This window comes from Nerophis ophidion, linkage group LG10 (genome assembly GCF_033978795.1).
Source record: "Nerophis ophidion isolate RoL-2023_Sa linkage group LG10, RoL_Noph_v1.0, whole genome shotgun sequence".
NCBI classification, from domain to species: Eukaryota; Metazoa; Chordata; class Actinopteri; order Syngnathiformes; family Syngnathidae; genus Nerophis; species Nerophis ophidion.
Genome location: NC_084620.1, coordinates 46,984,701 through 47,009,700, shown reverse-complemented (window position 1 = coordinate 47,009,700; position 25,000 = coordinate 46,984,701). Strand labels below are relative to the sequence as shown.

General features: G+C 40.2%; 1 protein-coding gene across 1 annotated transcript in view; it reads right to left on the bottom strand.

Annotated features, from left to right (window-relative positions):
* ttll12 (tubulin tyrosine ligase-like family, member 12) overlaps window positions 1-25,000 on the bottom strand; it is a 56,068-nt gene that overhangs the window by 23,623 nt on the left and 7,445 nt on the right. The window contains exons 2-9 of the mRNA XM_061913945.1: window positions 24,686-24,837; window positions 21,004-21,202; window positions 16,011-16,170; window positions 12,557-12,690; window positions 10,677-10,753; window positions 5,709-5,825; window positions 1,266-1,454; window positions 30-141 (exon numbers count right to left, since the gene is read on the bottom strand). Coding sequence (XP_061769929.1) covers window positions 30-141; window positions 1,266-1,454; window positions 5,709-5,825; window positions 10,677-10,753; window positions 12,557-12,690; window positions 16,011-16,170; window positions 21,004-21,202; window positions 24,686-24,837 — 1,140 coding nt within the window. The remainder of the gene's footprint in view (window positions 1-29; window positions 142-1,265; window positions 1,455-5,708; window positions 5,826-10,676; window positions 10,754-12,556; window positions 12,691-16,010; window positions 16,171-21,003; window positions 21,203-24,685; window positions 24,838-25,000) is intronic.

Here is a 25,000-nt window from a genome sequence, read left to right as displayed (position 1 = left end):
GCATTGTACTCATTGAACTTTGTCAGTACCTTTGGCGTACTCTCCCTCTGTCGGATTATGTAGTTCAAATTGTTAGTGATGTGTATGTCCATCCCACGGGCCAAATTCCAGGGCTTGCATATCCAGTGGTTATCGTCTCCCCTGAAAAAAAAACAAAAAACAAATGTGCAATGAAGCAAATTACATTTATATAGCGCTTTTTCTCGAGTGACTCAAAGCGCTTTACATAGTGAAACCCAATATCAAAGTTACATTTCAACCAGTGTGGGTGGCACTGGGAGCGGGTGGGTAAAGTGTCTTGCCCAAGGATACAACGGCAGTGACTACGATCGCAGAAGCGGGGATCGAACCTGGATCCCTCAAGTTGCTGGCATGGCCACTCTACCAACCGAGCTATGCCGCCCCAAAAGAATCAAAAATGAAATAAGCATCGTAAAAATCCGATAATTTCCAATTCCTAGTAAATATAAGCCGCTACTTTTTTCCTATGCTTTGTACCCTGCGGCTTATACAAGTGTGCGGCTAATTCATGGATTTTTCTTCGCTGACAGCGAAATTGCAAATGGTGTGTTATTGTTTGTGCTATGGCGCCATCTTTTGAGCAGGTGCTGCACTGTCCTTTCCGTTCCATGCTTTCAACCAGAAGTACAAGTGCCGTTTCGTCTTGTAGCCGTCCATAGCGTAACTACAAGTACGGATTCTTCATTCATCAGCCTGAGCAACGTTTTGTTAAGTTTTACAATGAAACTAAAACTGTTCATACTCACTAAACTGTCCAATGTGGGATGTCTGTTTTCATGCATATTTGCATGTGCTATCATAATGTAACCAAGCGAGTGTCTGTGTTTGGATTATTAACTTACAATGGCATTAATTTTGTATTTTTTCAATAAATTCACCAATATGTCACTATGGAGTAATTGAGTCTTTTTAGCTGTTTGGAGAGCTGGCTTGCACAGCCAGTAGGTCCATGACCATGACTTCTGTTTTGTATAATCAGCCGTTTTACTGCCGCCGTTTGCAAACAATTAGGGTCTTTAAATAGACATTTACAGAATTGCTTCTGTGTAAACTCATTTTGGAATGAATATATACATGGCTTGTAGTCTGGTGCGACAAATGTATGGAAAAGTGTTATATATCTTTTTTATATATTTAGTGGGTGCGGCTTATATGTACCGGCACGCTCGATAGTCCGGAGAATACGGTAACAAATTTTCATTGTAATGGATTTTTTTTTTTTTAAAGAAAAAGAAAAGAAAAACCTCTTGTGTCTCAGTTGATAGTGCCTTATGAACTGTGGAAGCTCTGTATGGAGGTTGAAGGTTTCCGGTATCACATCGGAACCAGTCTCCAGTCTCCGGGCCAAGGCAGAAAGGCAGTCCTTTACAGTGATAAGGTTCTCGCAGGGAAACTGGTTCAATAGGACATGAGGTCGATCCTCACTAAACCTCCTGTTGGAAAAGAAAATATTCAAACAGAGAAAAGTAAAGATGTAAATAAAACTGTTGACACCTTGCTGTGAAAGAAAAGACCCAGTGGTCACTGAAAATTCCTTCAAACTGACAAAAGTTACAATAATGAAATAATAGAACCATGAGGTTTTTAAAAGCTTTGTTGAATCACAATTTAAAATCAATGTCAGATTGTGATTTTTTTGGAACTTTTTAGTACATTTGTCAATAGGCGCTCCGCCCTTGCACATACACACATTATATACATAATATACATACACACACACTATATTGACAAAAGTATTTGACCACCTGCCTTGACTCACTTATGAACTTTAGGTGCCAACTCATTGGGTTCACTATGAACACCTTTTGCAGCTATTACAGCTTCAACTCTTCTGGGAAGGCTGTCCACAATGTTGTGAAGTGTATTGAGAGGAATTTTCGACCGGTGGTGAAGGCCTAACTCTCAGTCTCCTCCCAAATGTGTTCCATCCAGTTCATGTCAGGACTCTATGCAGGCCAGTCAAGTTCATCCACACCAGACTCTCTCATCCATGTCTTTATGGACCTTGCTTTGTGCACTGGTGCACAGTCATGTTGGAAGAGGAAGGGGCCCGCTCCAAACTGTTCCCACAAGGTTGGCAGCAAGAATTGTCCAACATGTTTTGGTATCCTGGAGCATTCAAAGGGGCCAATCCCAACTCCTGAAAATCAACCTCACACCATAATTCCTCTTCCACTAAATTTCACACTCGGCACAATGCAGTCCAAAATGTTCCGTTTTCGGAACATCAGATTGCCAGACGGAAAAGCGTGATTCATCACTCCAGAGAAGGTGTCTCCACTGCTCTAGAGTCCAGTGGCGACATGCTTTACACCACTGCATCCCACGCTTTGCATTGGACTTGGTGATGTATGGCTTAGATGCAGCTGGTCGGCCATGGAAACCCATTCCATGAAGCTCTCTGCGTACTGTACGTGGGCTAATTGGAAGGTCACATGAAGTTTGGAGCTCTGTAGCAACTGACTGTGCAGAAAGTCTTTGCACTATGCGCTTCAGCATCCGCTGACCCCTCTCTGTCAGTTTATGTGGCCTACCACTTGGTGGCTGAGTTGCTGTTGTTCCCAAACTCTTCACTTTTCTTATAATAAAACTGACAGTTCACCTTGGAATATTTAGGAGCGAGGAAATGTCACGACTGGATTTGTTTAACAGGTGGCATCCTATGACAGTTCCATTCTGGAAATCCCTGAGCGCGGCCCATTCTTTCACAAATGTTGGTAGAAACAGTCTCCATGCCTGAGTGCTTGATTTTATACACCTGCGGCCGGGCCAAGTGATTAACACACCTGATTCTGATCATTTGGAGTGGTGTCCAAATACTTTTGGCAATATAGTGTATATGTACACAGTACAGGACAAAAGTTTGGACACACCTTCTCCTAATTTAATGCGTTCTTTTTTTTCATGACTATTTACTAGGGGTGTAACGGTACACAAAAATTTCGGTTCGGTACGTACCTCGGTTTAGAGGTCACAGTTTGGTTCATTTTCGGTACAGTAAGAAAACAACAACATATAAATTTTTTGGTAATTTATTTACAAATTTGTAAACAATGGCTTTATCCTTTTAACATTAGGAACACTATAATAATTCTGCCCACGTTAATCCACATTAAACTGCCTCAAGTGACACGACTTTTCTTGTAAATATAAAAAGTGCAGCAATAAACAGTTTCAAGTCAACTCATCATGCTTAATTTATTACAGCATTGGGGAAGCCTGTGGTTGATTTTTATTATGTAAATGTTATATTTGTATCAACATGTGATAGCAGGGACCGTGCCATTCAAAACCAGGCTGCTACATTACTAATGATTAATGTAACTATAGCTGAAAAAAATTGTACAATAGCAATAGGAAAGACGATTCATCCCTGAACACCTGGGAGTTCATGTAGGCTTTATGATGCACTTACATTATTATATTCACTATCAGAGACAGAAACTCTTCATTTATTATAATGTCCTTTTTTGCTGCTTCAACACACCTCAATCAAGACTGTCCGTTACACACACACACACACACACACACACGCACACACACGCACACAAACACACACACACACACACACGCACACACCGCAAAATGAGCTAACTTTACGCTAAAAGCTAACCAGCCTTCACCTCAAACCAGAACTGCGAGTGAGCTGAGCTGCAGTTTGTTTCTAGAAGGTCAACAGGCTCATAGTGATGTTTAGAAAGTAGTTGACTTGGAAGTGTTTAGTATAATTTGGGGAGAGTCCGTTGCTCCCCTGCTAAAGACCTATCTGCTCGACGCTGAAGCGCTGACGACATGCGTTCTGAATACGCACTGCTGATTGGCTGTTACCGCTACGGTTGTAACCAATCAGATGGTTGTGTCGGTGGGACAATGCAGGGTGCTGTGTATAGACAGAGACGGAGGCAGAACGGAGCGGAGCAGCTTGTTAAGACTTTAGCATAGGCGGCTACTTCATATGTTCGTGTGGAACTCGTTCAGTACTCCTCCGCACCGAACCGGACCCCTGTACCGAAACGGTTCAATACAAATACACGTACCGTTATACCCCTCTACAAAATGCAAGTGGACCCCTGCCTGGTTGCCTGGATTTCGAACTACCTCACCGACAGGCCACAGTACGTCAGACTGAAGGACATCACGTCTGACACTGTGATCAGCAGCACCGGAGCACCGCAGGGAACGGTGCTGGCCCCTCTTCTCTTCACCCTGTACACCGCTGACTTCTGCTACAACTCAGAGCTGTGTCACATCCAGAAGTACGCGGATGACACAGCCATCGTCGGGTGCATCAGGGACGGCAGAGAGGAGGAGTTTCGGAACCTGGTGAGGGACTTTGTTGTCTGGTGCCACACGAATGTCTTGCAGCTCAATCCGTCAAAGACCAAGGAGCTGGTCATTGACTTTGGGAGGTCGAGTCCAAGGTCACAACCTATTGTGATCGAGGGAGTTGAGGTACAGACTGTGGACTCATTCAAGTACCTCGGGGTTTGGGTGGACAATAAGCTGGACTGGACTGTTAACACGGACCACCAGTACAAGAAAGGACAGAGCAGGCTGTACTTCCTCAGGAGACTGCACTCCTTCAACATTTGTAGAAAACTCCTGTGGATGTACAACCAGTCTGTGGTTGCCAGTGTTCTGTTCTACATGGTAGTGTGCTGGGGGGGCAGTACATCTAAGAAGGACAGCTCCAGACTTGAGAAACTGATCAGGCGGGCCGGTTCTACAATCGGAATGAAACTGGACTCACTGGTGACGGTGGCAGAGAAGAGGACTGTGGACAAACTAGTGAGCATCCTGGATGATGCCAGTCACCCTCTGCATAGCGTTATCAGTAGCCAGAGGAGCCTGTTCAGTGCTAGACTGCTTCATCCCAAGTGCAGGACTAATAGACTCAAGAACTCCTTTGTCCCACACGCCATTAGACTGTACAACTCCTCTCTGGGACGGGGGACGGGGGGTATTAGGATGACAGGGGATGCAAAACATTAACAGTGCAAAACGTTTTCATAACATGGTCACTACTGCCTACTTTGTCTTGTTACATTCTTATTTTACTGTTATATTGTTATTCCCATTGTTTTTATTCTTTTTGTAATATTTCTCTATTTTCTTTCCTTTTAAAACCCCATTATTTACTTTTTACTTTTTTTTTAAATTGATCTCAACTCTGTACACTGCTGCTGGAATTTTAATTTTCCTGAAGGAACTCTCCTGAAGGAATCAATAAAGTACTATCTATCTATCTACTATTTACATTGTAGATTGTCACTGAAGGCATCAAAACTATGAATGAACACAAAGGTGAAATAACTGGAAACCTGTTTTATATTCTAGTTTCTTCAAAATAGCCACCCTTTGCTCTGATTACTGCTTTGCACACTCTTGGCATTCTCTCGATGAGCTTCAAGCACACTTGTGAAGTGAAACCCATTTCAGGTGACTACGTCTTGAAGCTCATCGAGATGAACCAGTTGAGGTGGGACATCGACTTCTGACTTCTCCGGGATGCTTCCCGGAGATGGTCAAGGCACACCCAACCAGGAGGAGACATGATTAAAGATTGTCTGGCAGGTGGCCTAGGAACGCCCACGTGTTCCCCTGGTGGAGCTTGGAGTAGGTGGCCAGAGACTTCCCCCGTGACCCACAGCCAGATAACCAAAAGACAATGGATGGATGCTTCTCACCTGTAGTCTTTAATGTGGTCGTAGCTCCAAATGATATCAGCCTCCTCCTCGTTGTCTGTCTGCTGGAAACGTGCGTGTTTCAAGTTGTTGGTTACTTGGGACATTTCAGAGTAAACCCTTGAAGAAAATTTTTAAATAGAGATTCAGCATGTGCAAGGAAAAGCTGGGTAATTAGCATGCTCTTAAATCGATCTCTTAATGTCGGAATTGCTTGGCAGAGAAGCGCTGTGGTTTTAACTAATTTGGTAAGACATCATTCACTGGGAAATGGCAAGTCTTTGAGCTAAAATGAGAGAAAATGGGAAAACACAAGCATTCCCTAATATTTTTTTTTATATCTTTAAGATCGAAAGCTGTAGCTGCAATTATGATCTGCAATAATGCTTTCAAATGACCATAGGCCTTGAACTACACAAAGTATTTCCAATGGTTGGAATCTGCGGTTTTGCATGATATACTGGTGACTATGGTAATCTAATTAGTTACTACGGTAATGTAATTAGTTACGATGGTAATCTACGTCACAGCAGCTCAGACGAGGCACCAAGCAGTGTGGGTGGGGAGCGTTTCCACAGAGTGTTTCCAGAGCGGCCAGCCTGAAATACGGGTTTCGGGGTCAGACACAAAATTAGATTTTTACAAGAAATAGTGATATATCAGATCATAGGAGAGTTTTTTTTAGCGTATGCGTTCATATTTCGCTGTGTTTGTTGCATTTTTGTTGCGTTTCGCTTGACTGTAAAGTATTTCAATTGACGGCATGTGACGTTCCTATATTAGTCAATATGCAGTGTTTTATCGTTCATAGTTAATATTGTAAATCCCACATTCTTTGTCTTCATCTACATTCTGGGTGTCCCATTCTGTAAAAAAATTTTTTAAATTCCATTACGTTTCCCGCCCGGAAAAGGGTGGAACACCCTGCCCCAAGTGGAGGAGTTCAAGTACATAGGAGTCTTGTTCACGAGTGACGGAAGAGTGGATCGTAAGATCGACAGGCAGATTGGTGCAGCGTCTACAGTAATGTGGACGCTGTATCGATCCGTTGTGGTGAAGAAGGAGCTGAGCCGGAAGGCAAAACTCTCAATTTACCGGTCATTCTACGTTCCCATCCTCACCAATAGTCATGAGCTTTGGGTTATGACCGAAAGGACAAGATCACGGGTACAATTGTCCGAAATGAGTTTCCACGCCGGGTGGCGGGGCTCTCCCTTAGAGATAGGGTGAGAAGCTCTGTCATTCGGGAGGAACTCAAAGTAAAGCCACTGCTCCTCCACATCGAGAGGAGCCAGGTAAGGTGGTTCGGGCATCTGGTCAGGATGCCACCCAAACGCCTTCATAGGGAGGTGTTTAGGGTACGTCCAACCGGTAGGAGGCCACGGGGAAGACCCAGGACATGTTGGGAAGACTATGTCTCCCGGCTGGCCTGGGAACGCCTCGGGATCGTCCGGGAAGAGCTGCACGAAGTGGCTGCGGAGAGGGAAGTCTGGGCTTTCCTGCTTAGGCTGCAGCCACCGCGACCCAACCTCGAATAAGCGGAAGAAGATGGATGGATGGCATTCCGTTTTTTTAAGGCGGTCTGTCATAACGCTTTTAGCATTCCATCAGGCGTTGTTGTGAGGTTTTCTATTACAGTCACGGCCAAAAATATTAGCACACCTTCTCCCAGAAAATTGTTGAAATTACAAATGTGTTGGTACTCACATGTGTATTTATTTTGCTTGCATAGGAACAACACACACACAAAAAAAAACCCAAATCTGATATTATTTTACACAGAATTCCAACAATGGACTGGACAAAATTATTGGCACCCTCAACTTAATATTTGGTAGCACCCCCTATGGAAAAAAATAACTGAAATAATCCCTGAAACTGAAACAATGAGTTTCTTACACTTTGTTACTGAAATGTTATGCCATTCTTCTTTTGCAAACTGCTACAAATATCTCTCAGATTTGAAGGATGCCTTCTCCTAACTGCTGTTTTTAGATCTCTCCACAGTCCATTTTTTTGGAGTTCTTCGGAAAATAATAACAAATTTGGCTTTTTTGGGACAAAAAAGCCAAATTTGTTATTATTTTTGAATTTTAAAGAGTCGAAATTGAAGATACCGGCCCCAAGACACATTTTTTCTCTAAATTTGGCCCCCGAAGTAAAATCAATCAATCAATCAATCAATCAATCAAAGTTTACTTAAATAGCCCTAAATCACGAGTGGCTCAAAGGGCTGCACAAGCCACAACAACATCCTCGGCTCATATCCCACATCAGGGCAAGGAAAAACTCAACCCAATGGGATGACAATGAGAAACCTTGGAGGGGACCGCTGATGTGGGGACCCGCCCCTGGGCGACCGGTAAAATAGATGTCGAGTGGATCTAGCATAATATAGTGAGAGTCCAGTCCATAGTGGATCTAACATATTAGTGTGAGACCCCAGTCCATAGTGGATCTAACATAATGGTGTCAGAGTCCAGTCCATAGTGGATCTAACATATTAGTGTGAGACCCCAGTCCATAGTGGATCTAACATAATAGTGTGAGAGTCCAGTCCATAGTGGATCTAACATAATAGTGTGAGAATCCAATCCATAGTGGATCTAACATAATAGTGTGAGAGTCCAGTCCATAGTGGATCTAACATAATAGTGTGATAGTCCAGTTCATAGTGGATCTAACATAATAGCGTGAGAGTCCAGTCCATAGTGGATCTAACATAATAGCGTGAGAGTCCAGTCCATAGTCGATTTAACATAACAGTGTGAGAGTCCGGTCCATAGTGGATCTAACATAATAGCGTGAGAGTCCAGTCCATAGTGGATCTAACATAACATTATGAGAGTCCAGTCCATAGTGGATCTAACATAATATTATGAGAGTCCAGTCCATAGTGGATCTAACATAAGTGTGAGAGTCCAGTCCATAGCGGATCTAACATAATATTATTAAAGTCCAGTCCATAGTGGATCTAACATAAGTGTGAGAGTCCAGTCCATAGTGGATCTAACATAATAGCGTGAGAGTCCAGTCCATAGTGGATCTAACATAATGAGAGTCCAGTCCATAGTGGATCTAACATAAGTGTGAGAGTCCAGTCCATAGTGGATCTAACATAATAGCGTGAGTCCAGTGCATAATGGATCTAACATACTATTATGAGAGTCCAGTCCATAGTGGATCTAACACAATATTGTGAGAGTCCTGTCCATAGTGGATCTAACATAAGTGTGAAAGTCCAGTCCATAGTGGAGGGGTCACCAACCTTTTTGAAACCAAGAACTACTTCTTGGTTACTGATTAATGCGAAGAGCTACCAGTTTGATACACAATTAAATAAATTGCCACAAATAGCCAATTTGCTCAATTTACCGTTAATAAATAAATCTATATATATAACAAAATGGGTATTTCTGTCTGTCATTCCGTCGTAAATTTTGTTTCCTTTTACGGAAGTTTTTTTGTAGAGAATAAATGATGAAAAAAACACTTACAGTAATTGAAAGATTTAAAAGAGGAGAAAACACAAAAAAAATGAAAATTTAATTTTGAAGCATAGTTTATCTTCAATTTCGACTCTTTAAAATTCAAAAATCAACCGAAAAATATGAAGAGAAAAACTAGCTAATTCGGATCTTTTTGAAAAAATAAAAAATAAAGAATTTATGGAACATCATTAGTCATTTTTCCTGATTAAGATTAATTTTAGAATTTTTAGGACATGTTTTAAATAGGTTAAAATCCAATCTGCACTTTGTTAGAATATATAACAAATTGGACCAAGCTATATTTCTAACAAAGACAAATCATTATTACTTCTAGATTTTCCAGAACAAAAATGGTAAAAGAAATTCAAAAGACTTTGAAATAGATTTCAATTTGATTCTACAGATTTTCTAGATTTGCCAGAATAATTTTTTTGAATCTTAATCATAATACGTTTGAAGAAATATTTCACAAATATTCTTCGCCAAAAAAACAGAAGCTAAAATGAAGAATTAAATTAAAATGCATTTGTTATTCTTTACAATAAAAAAATAAATTTACTTGTAAATTGATTTAAATTGTCAGGAAAGAAGAGGAAGGAATTTAAAAGGTAAAAAGGTAAAAGTGTTTGAAAATCCTAAAATCATTTTTAAGGTTGTATTTTTCCTCTAAAATTGTCTTTCTGAAAGTTAGAAGAAGCAAAGTAAAAAATATAAATGAATTTATTTGAACAAGTGAAGACCAAGTCTTAAAAATATTTTATCGGATTTTCAAATTCTATTTGAGTTTTGTTTCTCTTAGAATTAAAAATGTTGAGCAAAGCGAGACCAGCTTGCTAGTAAATAAATACAATCTAAAAAATAGAGGCAGCTCACTGGTAAGTGCTGCTATTTGAGCTGTTTTTAGAACAGGCAAGCGGGCGACTCATCTGGTCCTTACGGGCTACCTGGTGCCCGCGGGCACCGCGTTGGTGACCTCATAGTGGATATAGCATAATAGCGTGAGAGTCCAGTCCATAGTGGATCTAACATAATAGTGTGAGAATCCAGTCCAGAGTGGATCTAACATAATAGTGTGAGAGGCCAGTCCATAATCCAGTCCAAAATGATTGCCCAGGCCTGCGTTTGAATAATGCCCCAGTTGCAAACAATTTGCAGTTGTGCTCATCCTAAAAAATGCATAATATTCACAAAAAATAATCATTTTAAAATATACATAAAAAGCAACATGTGTTCAGAGTATTTAAGGCTTTTAACTTTTTTAAATAAAACAATCTATATATTAATGAATAACACTGATTTAATCAACTTAATCATTTTAAGTTTGTAATCTCAAAGCGTTTCTAATCTTGTCAAATAAAGGCGAAATAAGAAATACATTTGGCAATACACTTTTGTACACCGGAAATCAACAGAACTAAAGACTAAACTTTTGTGTATCATGTTTACAAGAAGGACATATCTCTTCATATTGTAGACATACTTCAGTATTTTGTCCTTGGGTAAAGCAGAGGTTTGGATTTCCACAGGAAGCAGCTCTTTGGTCTCCTGAAAGACGGACTGGACGTCGCACAGACACAACAGTTACTGAATGCACTCGACCTCGTTTCTAGTCTCGTTAAAGTTTGCAACTTGCTCAAAGTTACATTTTTCAAACCAAAGAATATAACAAGAACACCACCAGGTAACGTATGTTATCATTAGTGCTTTAATAAATACATTTCTATGTTAATCACAAATACAAAACCCAAAAGCAGTGAAGTTGGCACATGGTGTAAATGGTAAATAAAAACAGAATACAATGATTTGCCAATCTTTTTAACCTATATTCAATTGAATAGACTGCAAAGACAATATATTTAATGTTGGAATTGATAAATAATCATTAACTTAGAAAGTAATGGCAGCAACACAGTGCAAAAAAGTTGGCAAAAGGGCAATTTTACCACTGTGTTACATGGCCTTTCCTTTTAACAACAATCAGTAAACGTTTGGGAACTGAGGAGACACATTTTTGAAGCTTTTCCGGTGGAATTATTTCCCATTCTTAAATTGTTAAACAGTCTCTGTTGTGGTATTTTAGGCTTCATATTGCGCCACACATTATCACTGTTGTGAAGCGTGGCTTGGCATTGTCTTGCTGAAATAAGCAGGGGCGTCCATGATAATGTTGCTTGGATGGCAACATATGTTGCTACAAAACCTGGATGTACCTTTCAGCATTAATGGTGCCTTCACAGATGTGTAAGTTACCCATGCCTTGGGCACTAATACACCCCCATTCCATCACAGATGCTGGCTTTTGAACTTTTGCGACTATAACAATCCGGATGGTTCTTTTCCTCTTGGTTCTGGGGGACACGACGTCCACAGTTTCCAAAAACAATTTGAAATGTGGACTCGTCAGAACACAGAACAGTTTGCATAAGTCCATCTTAGATGAGCTCAGGCCCAGAGAAGCCGGCGGCGTTTCTGGGTGTTGTTCATAAATGGCTTTCGCTTTGCATAACTTGCACTTACAGATGTATCAACCAACTCTAGTTACTGACAGTGGTTTTCTGAAGTGTTCCTTAGCCCTTGTGGTGATATCCTTGACACATTGATGTTGCTTTTTTTTATGCCAGTACCGTCTGAGGGATCGAAGGTCTGTAATATCACCGCTTATGTGCAATGATTTCTCCATATTCTCGGAACCTTTTAATGATATTACGGACCGTAGATCGTGAAATCCCCAAATTCCTTGCAATAGCTTGTTGATAAATGTTGTTCTAAAACTGTTCGACAATTTGCTCAGGCATTTGTTCACAAAGCGGTGAGCCTCACTCCATCCTTGTTTGTGAACGACTGAGCGTTTCACGGAAGCTGCTTTTATACCCAATCATGGCACCCACCTGTTCCCAATTAGCCTGTTCACCTGTGGGATGTGCCAAATAAGTGTTTGATGAGCATTCCTCCACTTTCTCAGTCTTTTTTGCCACTTGTGCCAGCTTTTTTGAAACATGTTGCAGGCATCAAATTCCAAATTAGCTAATATTTGCAAAAAAAATAAGTTTTCCAGTTTTAACATTAAATATCTTGTCTTTGCGGTCATTTCAATTGAATATAGGATGAAAAAGATTTTAAAATCATTGTATTTTGTTTTTATTTACCATTTACACAACGTGCCTTCACGGGTTTTGGGGTTTGTATGTATGGGGGGATGGCGTGGCCCAGCCAAGTCACTGCCTTTGTGTCCTTGGGCAAGACAGCCGGTCCTCTTTAAGATGTTTACAAGGCAGCCATGACCCTGAGCATGATTTGTGTTATTATGACAATGACAATAAAGAAATTGATTGATTCAATATGAACAACAATGATGCCCACCTCATAGTATGAATCCGCTGGTTCCGTGGTTCTCTCACAAAGCCCTTGTAGATCAGCAGGTATCCATGGTAACAGACGACATTGTCTCACCAGCGGGTTTGACTCACCGTATGCAAAGTCACGTGTTACTTCATCTGTCAAATTAAATAATTCAAAGTGAGTCAATCATTTTTGTTATTGCATTATTGATGCTTTTTTTACCTTTTTCTTTTTTTAAATGTAATGCAACTTTTGGCTAAAATGCCCCCTTAAAAAACGAAAGTAAATGGAGAGCTGTCCTTGAACCATTTGGAGTAGGGGATTTGAAAGCTAACAAGCATTGTTTTTTCTCCTTAGCAGACAGGTTGTGTCCAAGTGGGACTGAAATAACAGTTTGATACATTGAAAATAAAATTTATTTAGGTTTATTTTTTACATACATACATACATTTATATATATACATACATACATTTATATATATATACATATATATATATACACACACACACATACATACATTTATACATATATATATACATATATATACACATATATACACACATTAATACACACATATATACACTTATATGTACATATATACTTATATATACACACATATATACATATAAACATATATATACACACACATATATATACATACATACACACACACAATATATATATATATATATATGTGTGTGTGTGTGTATGTATATATGTATATATATGTGTGTGTATATATATGTTTATATGTATATATGTGTGTCGCTGGTGCCTAACTCAGTTACAATCGGGCAGAAGGCTATATATATATATATATATATATAGCCTATATATATATATATATATATAGCCTATATATATATATATATATATATATATATATATATATATATATATATATATAGCCTTCTGCCCGATTGTAACTGAGTTAGGCACCAGCGACACATATATATATATATATATATATATATATATATATATATATATATATATATATATATATATATATATAGCTGTCCTGGCGTCATGGGCGGGTGTGCCAGCCAACATAGTAAGCTGTGTCCGACCTGGGCTGGAAGCAGTTTATTTTAATGTTTTTTTTATTATTTTAACATCGGGACAAGTAAAAATAGAATGACAAGTAATCAAAGACAAAGGCACGTTGGCTAAGACGATAACAAGATTAACTGACATGTTAATTAACGTATAAAAATGAGACAAAAATGTTGACAGAAACGAAATCCAATCATATTGCTGGAGCCTATGTAGAGCCTACTAATCATCGGCATTAAGGTAGACTAATTATTATTCATAAGTAACGCCCACCCCTTTTTCAATGTACGCCATTAAAGAGCTATGATTGGATGTATTCCGAACTCGTCCCACCCATCGACAAGACGATATTAAATATGATTGGATTTAATTACTGCCAACATTTTGGTCTCGTATATTTACGTCAGCAAACATGTCAGTTACAGTAGTTGTATTTTCGTTTAAGTCAACATGCTTTTGTTTTCATTCCCAAGCATCTTGTTTTTACCTGTTCAGATGTAAAAAAAAACAACAAAATACACAAACAGCTTCCAGCCCAGGGCGGGCACAGCTTACCCTAAAAACATCTCAACGATTGTTCTGAATATTATTAGGTAATTACAGCTAGCTATTTGTGACTTAAAAGTAATTACTCATTACTACTGTATAATTAATGATTTACTAGGAAAAGTAATTTGTGTGACCTAAAAAAAACATATCTTGCATATGCAGTTGACAGACGTTTCATGAGAGCAGAGTGTGTGCGTCTCTAACGGGCGTCAGCGAGAGCGTGCTCAGAGCAGCATTTTAGCTCAGCTGTGTTTCTTAGCTTAGCTTAGCAGCAGTTTGCCAGCAGCGTTGAATCTTTTCACCGGATTGTGTAGTAAATAAACAAATTGAATGTCCTGTCTCATGTCCAAAAAAAAAGTCAAGTAATATTGCAAGCTAATCATTGACTTGTTGTTTACTACTCCCTCGTAGTAGTAGTAGGAGTGTGAGTGTACTTTGACGACACGTTGTTTACTGTGTGATGTTGCCTCTTCCAATTTAATATCAAGTTTATTTCAGTGTGGTGCAGGTTGTTGCTGTCATTGGTAAAAAGGTACCGTATTTTCCGGACTATAGGCGGACTTCAAATCCTCTTTTTTGCTCAAAACTCCACATTGCGCCTCATAACATGGTGCGCTAATGTACGGAATGATTCTGGTTTTGTTTACCGAGCTCGAAGCTATTTTATTTGGTACATGGTGTAATGAAAACTTTGACCAGTAGATGGCAGTCACACATAAGAGATAGGTGTCGACTGCAATATGACTCAAGTAAACAACACCCACATTTTATATGTTCCATTGAATATATAGAACATTACACACGGCGCTCAGAAATCTATCAAAATGTTTTAGTACGACTTTGGTAAGCTACGAAGCCGCACTGCTTGAAGGATTGTACTGTGCTTCAACATACGAGTATTATTATGGTTTGTGTATAAGGTAAGACATATTATCTGGCGTTTTGTTTCGCAGTATTATGCAAAAGTTTATTTTTTTACCTGCTGATCTGTATTTGGGATCTGTGTAAGTCCTGAAAAATTGTGCGTGTCCGCCTTTGTAGACCTTGATGACACCATAGTCTATAAGCTTCTTCTTTTTCTCTTATCTTCTTGTTATGGGACATTCATCCTCCGCTGGTACCATTTCTAACAAAAAGTACTGCGAATTTATAACTTATATTTCGCTATGGAAGCGCTAAAACATACTGGTATAGTGAGTTTACATTATTCACCCAAGGAACTTTAGTGTTTAGAGAGTTTCCGGTCGGACGTTTTTTCACGGGGCACATTTTCGGCGGATGAGGAGATGCTGCTCCGTCATTGATTGAAGTAAAGTCTGAATGTCATTAAAACAGTTAGCTCCATCTTTTGACTCTTCTTCCACTCCAGTCCTTGCACGCTACACCGCTACAACAAAGACGACAGAGACAAGACGCTATCGAAGTGGAGGCACGTAAATAAGACCGCCCACAAAACGGCGCATCTCGTAGCGACTGTCAGAAAGCGGCTTGGAGATGATCTGTAAAACATCATCTTTGCACCATTTTGACCAAAGAACCAACATTACATGTTATATAGACCACAAGAAAGTCTTTTTCATTTAGGAAAAAATAATAATAATGTGCTTTTTCTATGATAAAAGACTATTCATCGGCGGAGCGCCTTATAATCCGGTACGCCCTATGGGCTAGAAAATAACGTATTTCTTGAATTGATGAGAATGATTGAATACATTGACTTGGAGATGAGGACAATGAACATTGTTGTGATGTTGACACACCACTGTTGACTTGTGGTGAACATTCTGACATGGTCCACCCTCCCTGTGCACACGTGTGTGTGTGTGTGTGTGTGTGTGTGTGTATGTGTGTGTGTGTGTGTGTGATCACCTCCATGTTGCAGGTCGATGAAAGGCCAGAGGACAGTGTAGGCCATTTGCTCTTCAACATGGAAGAAGGGAGCCATGCCACAGCTGGGATGGTCTGAGTGTTGCACCTGAGAGCCAAACTCATCCATGATGTACCACACTGGAACTTTTTCTTCTGCAGACTGAAGGTGCAAGCAGGAAAAAGAGTCACAATCTCACTAGTGAATACACCAACTGCGTAGGTCTTCAACTGGTGTCCTCGCAGGTACTGCAGGTGGGTTGTGACTAGAGATGTCCGATAATATCGGACTGCCGATATTATCAGCCGATAAATGCTCTAAAATTTAATATCGGAAATTATCGGTATCGGTTTCAAAAAGTAAAAATGTAGAGTGGGGCAAAAAAGTATTTAGTCAGCCACCGATTGTGCAAGTTCTCCCACTTAAAATGATGACAGAAGTCTGTAATTTTCATCATAGGTACACTTCAACTGTGAGAGACAGAATGTGAAAAAAAAAATCCAGGAATTTTAAAGAATTTATTTGTAAATTATGGTGGAAAATAAGTATTTGGTCACTTCAAACAAGGAAGATCTCTGGCTCTCACAGACCTGTAATTTCTTTAAGAAGCTCTTCTGTCCTCCACTCGTTACCTGTATTAATGGCACTTGTTTGAACTCGTTATCTGTGTAAAAGACACCTGTCCACAGCCTCAAACAGTCAGACTCCAAACTCCACTATGGCCAAGACCAAAGAGCTATCGAAGGACACCAGAAAAATAATTAAAGACCTGCACCAGACTGGGAAGAGTGAATCTACAATAGGCAAGCAGCTTGGTGTGAAAAAATCAACTGTGGGAGCAATTATCAGAAAATGGAAGACGTACAAGACCACTGATGATCTCCCTCAATCTGGGGCTGCACGCAAGAACTCATCCCATGGGGTCAAAATGATCATGAGAACGGTGAGCAAAAATCCTAGAACCACACGGGGGGACCTGGTGAATGACCTGCAGAGACCTGGGACCAAAGTAACAATGGTTACCATCAGTTACACACTACGCCGACAGGGAATAAAATCCTGCAGTGCCAGACGTGTCCCCCTGCTTAAGCCAGTGCATGTCCAGGCCCGTCTGAAGTTTGCCAGAGAGCACATGGATGATACAGCAGAGGATTGGGAGAATGTCATGTGGTCAGATGAAACCAAAATACATATTTTTGGTATAAACTCAACTCGTCGTGTTTGGAGGAAGAAGAATACTGAGTTGCATCCCAAGAACACCATACCTACTGTGAAGCATGGGAGTGGAAATATCATGCTTTGGGGCTGTTTTCCTGCTAAGGGGACAGGACGATTGATCCGTGTTAAGGAAAGAATGCATGGGGCCATGTATCGTGAGATTTTGAGTCGAAATCTCCTTCCATCAGTGAGAGCTTTGAATGGTTGACCAAATACTTATTTTCCACCATAATTTACAAATAAATTCTTTAAAATTCCTACAATGTGAATTCCTGGATTTATTTTCACATTCTGTCTCTCACAGTTGAAGTGTACCTATGATGAAAATTACAGACCTTTGTCATCATTTTATGTGGGAGAACTTGCACAATCGGTGGCTGACTGAATACTTTTTTGCCCCACTGTATGACTTTTTCAAACGCCGCTGTACGGAACCATGAGATATTGTCTGGTGTGCCGTGGGAAATTATGCAACTCCACCTAATTGGTCCCAAAAATATTTTTTGCAAATCAATAATTAGAATCTGCAAATAATCTGTGCTGTGTAAAACTTGGCAGGGTAACCACGTAATACTCCATATCAGTAGGTGGCAGCAGGTAGTTAATTGCTTTGTAAAAGTCGGAATGTGTCGGGTGAGACGAGGACAGTTTGTTGTGCTCTCAATATGCAAACAACAGCGGGAGGCAGTGTGCAGGTAAAAATGTATGTAATGCTTAAACCATAATGAACGGAAGGGAAAGGAAAAGGCAATGCCTATGCAAAACAAAACCAAAACTGAACTAGCTACAAAATAAGGTACGACGACATGTTGGAGTTAAATTCTTTAACATTTTCTGCTGGTAGAGTGCCGACGTATTTTTTAATGAAAAAATCTGCCTCGCCTCAAAAAAGGTTAAAAAACGCTGTTTTAGAATCCGTACAATTGTTTGAACTTCCTACTTCAAAGCAGGTGGCGACATTGTCCTGGATTATTGGTAATTTGTATTTGAAGACATTTCAATTTGCGAAACAATTGCTTCGGGAATATTAAAAAAAAAAATCTGAAGTGAAAAGTCTAATCAAGCAGAAATGTCAAAACTAGAGATGTCCGATAATGGCTTTTTTGCTGATATCTGATATTACGATATCGTCCAACTGGCGCAGTGGAAGAGTGGCCATGCACAACCCGAGGGTTCATGGTTCAATCCCCACCTAGTACCAACCTAGTCACGTCCGTTGTGTCCTGAGCAAGACACTTCACCCTTGCTCCTGATGGGTGCTGGTTAGCGCCTTGCATGGCAGCTCCCTCCATCAGTGTGTGAATGTGTGTGTGAATGGGTGAATGTGGAAGTAGTGTCAAAGCGCTCTGAGTACCTTGAAGGTAGAAAAGCGCTATATAAGTACAACCCATTTATCATTTATTTATCATTTAAAGGGGAACATTATCACCAGACTTATGTAAGCGTCAATATATACCTTGATGTTGCAGAAAAAAGACCATATATTTTTTTAACCGATTTCCGAACTCTAAATGGGTGAATTTTGGCGAATTAAACGCCTTTCTATTATTCGCACTCAGAGCGATTGTGACGTCACAGAGGTAGTAAATCCGCCATTTTCTCAAACACATTACAAACACCAAGTCAAATCAGCTCTGTTATTTTCCGTTTTTTCGACTGTTTTCCATACCTTGGAGACATCATGCCTCGTCGGTGTGTTGTCGGAGGGTGTAACAACACCATCAGGGACGGATTCAAGTTGACTTACGTGGAGTGTGCATCGATTAGCACGGCATGCTAATTGATGCTAACATGTTATTTAGGCTAGCTGTATGTACATTTGTACATACAAATTTAACGCCACAAATTTAATGTACACCCACATTTAATGCCAAACAAACACTTACCAATCGACAGATTTAAGTTGCTCCAGTGTCACAAGATGCGAAAGTCCCGATCGTTCGGTCTGCACATTTTACCGGCGATGCTAAGGCAGACACGGCACGGAGATGTATGGATACACTGCGACACTCAAAGCAGATGCATTTCCAACGATAAAGTCAACGAAATCACAAAGGTGAGTTTTGTTGATGTTACTGACTTATGTGCTAATCAGACATATTTGGTCACGGCATGACTGCCAGTTAATCGATGCTAACATGCTATTTAGGCTAGCTGTATGTACATTTGTAGCTATATTTGCATCCAGCCTTTCCCTCCACCCACATTTAATGCCAAACAAACACTTACCAATCGACGGATTTAAGTTGCTCCAGTGTCATAAGATGCGAAAGTCCCGATCGTTTGGTCTGCACATTTTACCGGTGATGGTACGACAGACATGGCACATAGATGTATGGATACCCTGCGACACTCAATCGTTAGTTAGAAGGCGATCGCCGAATAGCGTCAATAGCTATTTGCTCAATAGCTTCAGTTTCTTCTTCAATTTCGTTTTCGCTATCTGCCTCCACACTCCAACCATCCGTTTCAATACATGCGTGATCTGTTGAATCGCTTAAGCCGCTGAAATCCGAGTCTGAATCCGAGCTAATGTCGCTATATCTTGCTGTGCTATCCGCCATGTTTGTTTGTATTGGCGTCACTATGTGACGTTACAGTAAAAAATGGACAGGTGGATTTACAGATAGCGAAAATCAGGCACTTTAAAGCCTTTTTTCGGGATATTCCATGATGGCTAAAATTTTTTTTAAAACTTCCAAAAATAAAATAAGCCACTGGAAACTGATTTTTATTGGTTTTAACCCTTCTGAAATTGTGATAATGTTCCCCTTTAAGTCTTAATTACCGATTCCGATATCAACCGATAGCGATATATACAATCGTGGAATTAACACATTAATATGCCTAATTTTGTTCTGATAACCCGCTGGATGCATTAAACAATGTAACAAGGTTTTCCAAAATAAATCAACTCAAGTTATGAAAAAAAAAAAATGCCAACATTGCACTGCCATATTTATTATTGAAGTCACAAAGTGCATAATTTTTTTTTAACATGCCTCAAAACAGCAGCTTGGAATTTGGGACATGCTCTCCCTGAGAGAACTTGTGGAGGTTGAGGTGGGCGGGGTTAGTTAGAGTGAGTGCTGCAAGGGGTTCTGGGTATGTGTTCTGTTGTGTTTATGTTGTGTTACAGTGCGGATGGTCTCCCGAAATGTGTTCGTCATTCTTGTTTGGTGTGGGTTCACAGTGCAGCACGTATTTGTAACAGTGTTAAAGTTGTTTATACGGCCACCCTTAGTGTGACCTGTATGGCCGTTGACCAAGTATGCCTTGCATTCGCTTGTCTGTGTGAAAAGCCGTAGATGTTATGTGATTAAGCTGGCACGCAAAGGCAGTGCTTTTAAGGTTTATTGGCGCTCTGTACTTCTCCCTACGTCCGTGTACCACTCCGTACAGCGGCGTTTTAAAAAGTCATACTTTTGACTTTTTGAAACCGATCCTGATAATTTCCGATGTTACATTTTAAAGCATTTATCGGCTGATAATATAATATCGGCAGTCCGATATTATCGGACATTTCTAGTTTCAAATTTAGGGGAAAAAAAACATAAAATGACCCTTTTAATGCGCCTTTTGCATAAAAAAAGACCTGAATAGACACAAAATTGCGCCTTTTAACCCGGTGCGCCTCATGGTCGGAAAAATATGGTAATCAAAACAAGAGAATAGAACCCAAAGCCGTTTTCTAATTGAATTTCAGCTCTGGCTTCTACACATTGTACTTTTATTTAAACTAAATAATTGATGACAGTGTAAAGTATAAGTACGTACCCCTTGGGAAAGTTGGTAGGTCTGGTTGTACAGCCACATACGATCCATCACAAGCTGCACCGCGTCAGCGTCAAGTTCCTTTCCAGTGAAGTCCAAGCCCATGAGAGAAGCCATCCTCTGCAACAAGCCAGGAATCTCCTCAAGCTGCTGACGGACATGACCCACGCGGTACGTCCAAGCATGGTCAACCAAGAAAACGCTGTGAAGATGTTACATGGCTTCCATTCAAAACCATATTTCAAACAGTTTTCCCTAACACATTGTAAACCAGACCTGGGAAAATTAAGGCCTGAGGGGCCGCATGCGACCCGTGAAATTTTTCAATCTGGCGCGCTGGACATTCCCAAATTACAAACCGTTTCTATGTGAGTTGGGAATTTGTGTTTGAGGTAAATATAAACGGAATACAATGATTTGCAAATCCTTTTCAACCCATATTCAATTTAATGCACTACAAAGACAAGATATTTGATGTTCAAACTCATAAACTTTATTTTTTTTAATTTCATGGCTGCAACACGTGCCAAAGTAGTTGGGAAAGGGCATGTTCACCACTGAGTTACATCACCTTTTCTTTTGTAAACACTTAATAAACGCTTGGGAACGGAGGAAACTAATTGTTGAAGCTTTGAAAGTGGAATTCTTTCCCATTCTTGTTTTATGTAGTGCTTCAGTCGTTCAACAGTCCGGGGTCTCCGCTGTCGTATTTTACGCTTCATAATGCGCCACACATTTTCGATGGGAGACAGGTCTGGACTGCAGGCGGGCCAGGAGAGTACCCACACTCGCTTTTTACGAAGCCACGCTGTTGTAACATGTGCTGAATGTGGCTTGGCATTGTCTTGCTGAAATATGCAGGAGCGTCCATGAAAAAGACAGGGCTTAGATGGCAGCATATATTGTTCCAAAACCTGTATGTACCTTGCAGCATTAATGGTTCCTTCACAGATGTGTAAGTCACCCATGCTTTGGGCACTAATGCACCCCCATACCATCACAGATAATGGCTTTTGAACTTTGCGTCAATAACAGTCTGGATGGTTCGCTTCCCCTTTGGTCCGGATGACACGATGTCGAATATTTCAAAAACAATTTCAAATGTGGACTCGTCAGACCACAGAACACTTTTCCACTTTGCATCAGTCCATCTTAGATGATCTCGGGCCCAGAGAAGCCGGCGGCGTTTTTGGATGTTGTTGATAAATGGCTTTCGCTTTGCATAGTAGAGCTTTAACTTGCACTTACAGATATAGCGACCAACTGTATTTAGTGACAGTGGTTTTCTGAAGTGTTCCTGAGCCCATGATGTGATATCCTTTAGAGACTGACGTCTGTTTTTGATATAGGGCCGTCTGAGGGATCGAAGGTCACGGTCATTCAATGTTGGTTTCCGGCCATGCCGCTTACGTGGAGTGATTTCTCCAGATTCTCTGAAGCTTTTGATGATATTATGGACCGTAGATGTTGAAATTCCTAAGTTTCTTGCACTTGCACTTTGAGAAACGTTGTTCTTAAACTGTTTGACTATTTGCTCACGCAGTTGTGGACAAAGGGGTGTACCTTGCCCCATCCTTTCTTGTGAAAGACTGAGTATTTTTGGGGAAGCTGTTTTTATACCCAATCATGGCACCCACCTGTTCCCAATTAGCCTGCACACCTGTGGGATGTTCCAAATAAGTGTTTGATGAGCATTCCTCAACTTTCTCAGTATTTAATGCCACCTTTCCCAACTTCTTTGTCACGTGTTGCTGGCATCAAATTCTAAAGTTAATGATTATTTGCAAAAAAAAAAAATGTTTATCAGTTTGAACATCAAATATGTTGTCTTTGTAGCATATTCAACTGAATATGGGTTGAAAATTATTTGCAAATCATTGTATTCCTTTTAAATTTACATCTAACACAATTTCCCAACTCATATGGAAACGGGGTTTGTAGAACAAATGTATATAATATGACTCCTTTAATGCCCCTTATAATCCGGTGCGCCCTATGGTCCAGAAAATACGATAAACAACTTGTATTTTAAGATTGCTAGTATTGACAAATATATTTTTATGCTATTCAAACATGTGTAATTGGCCCTGCGATGAGGTGGCGACTTGTCCAGGGTGTACCCTGCCTTCCGCCCGATTGTAGCTGAGATAGGCGCCAGCGCCCCCCGCGACCCCAAAAGGGAATAAGCGGTAGAAAATGGATGGATGGAAACGTGTAAAAAAAATAATTATTAACAAAATAAATGGAAAAACCTTAATCTGGGGCTGGGCGATATGGCCCCTTATCTCGATATTTTTAGGCCATATGGCGATGCATGATATATATCTTGGTATTTTGCCTTAGCCTTGAATGAACACTTGATGCATATAATCACAGCAGTATGATGATTCTATGTGTCTACATTAAAACGTTCTTCTTCATACTGCATTAATATGTGCTACTTTTAAACTTTCATGCAGAGAGGGAAATCACAACTAAGTCAATTTACCAAAACTGTATTTATTAAACAGTTATTAAGCAGTAGCACAAACATTCATGTCATTTCCAAAACAGAAAGTGCAAGATTGTCAGAGATATTTTAAAACAAGCTATGAGTGCACTTTTGTGCATGATGTCACTAAGATTACATATCAAAACAACTCTAGATTAAAGTGCACTTTTTGTACAGAACGCCACTACGATACGTGTTTTTCGGACTATAAGTCGCTGTCTTCTCCACAGTCCAGCGGGGGTGAGACCCGGCCAAACCAAAAAAAATAAATAAATTAAAAATAAAAATGTACTTCTTTTTTTTTTTAAATAGTTTGGCCAAGTCTCACCTCCGGCCAAACTACAAAAAAAAACGTGACTTATAGTCCAAAAAATATGGTAGTTTAAAACATATAAAGTGCACTTTTGTGCATGATGTCACACAAGATATTTCAATAACTGTCAAATAAAAATGAGCTGCGTACTAGGAAATCAAATAGTGCATGTCCTTCGCTAAGTGGTCGGTTCCTGCGGATGTTATCTCCTTCTGTTGTTGACTATTTTTTTCACACGGTGTTGATCTGGAAACAGTTGCTTCGGCATTTTGTTGGTGTGGCACCCAAAGGAGATGTTGACATGCAGAGTTTCAAGCACTCTTCATTCTCTAGCGGGTGACTTTTCAAATGATGCTACATTAGCAGTGGTGCTACATTTTGTAGCAATGCTTTTGCCGCAATATTGTTCAACATTTTCCCGCTTGAAGCCAAACCACCGCCAGCGATGGACCCTGTGCTGATTTTCTTGGGAATTAATTCTTCCTTCATTTGTTACCAGATTCGCACCTTCTCTCTCTCGTATTACCACTCGCACCGCACCGTTAGCATCACAGCTAATATTACCATGTCGCTACCTGTCTGCTCCGTAAGAACGTGTGACGTCGCACAAGTGACGTGTGTAAGAAGGTGCGCTTGGTTTACGTCTCTGTGAGAAGGAGAGACAAGAAAGAGTGGGAAGAGCCTGTAGTTTAATGCCCGCAGTGAAGAGCAACTGCGTGAGAATGTATACTCGAATATCACGATGTACTCAGTTTCTATATCACAGAGACAAACCTGCGATTTATCGAGTATATCGATATATCGCCCAGCCCTACCTTAACCTAAATAATTTCAAATTCCAAATAAAAACGATGTGTAACGAAGCATCTTGCCATATTTACCTTCCTGGTTGTGAGGTAAGCAGTCCACTTTTGTGGGTCACAATTACTTTTGAGCCAATTACTGCTCCATGCTTAGTCCTGTCTCCATCCGGGCAATCATCATCATATTCTTGGATCTGCATGATTCCAAACACCTCCCCGGCATCATAAATCTGTCAAAAAAAGACGATTATATTTCTTTAAGCAATAAGCTATAGAGGTGAATTTGTAAGCCTTTTGTTGACAATGGCGAGGAAATATACTTCAAACAAAACATGGAGCCGAATCACTGACTTTGCCAAGACAGCATGTGGCTTGAGGAGGCAGGGGAACATT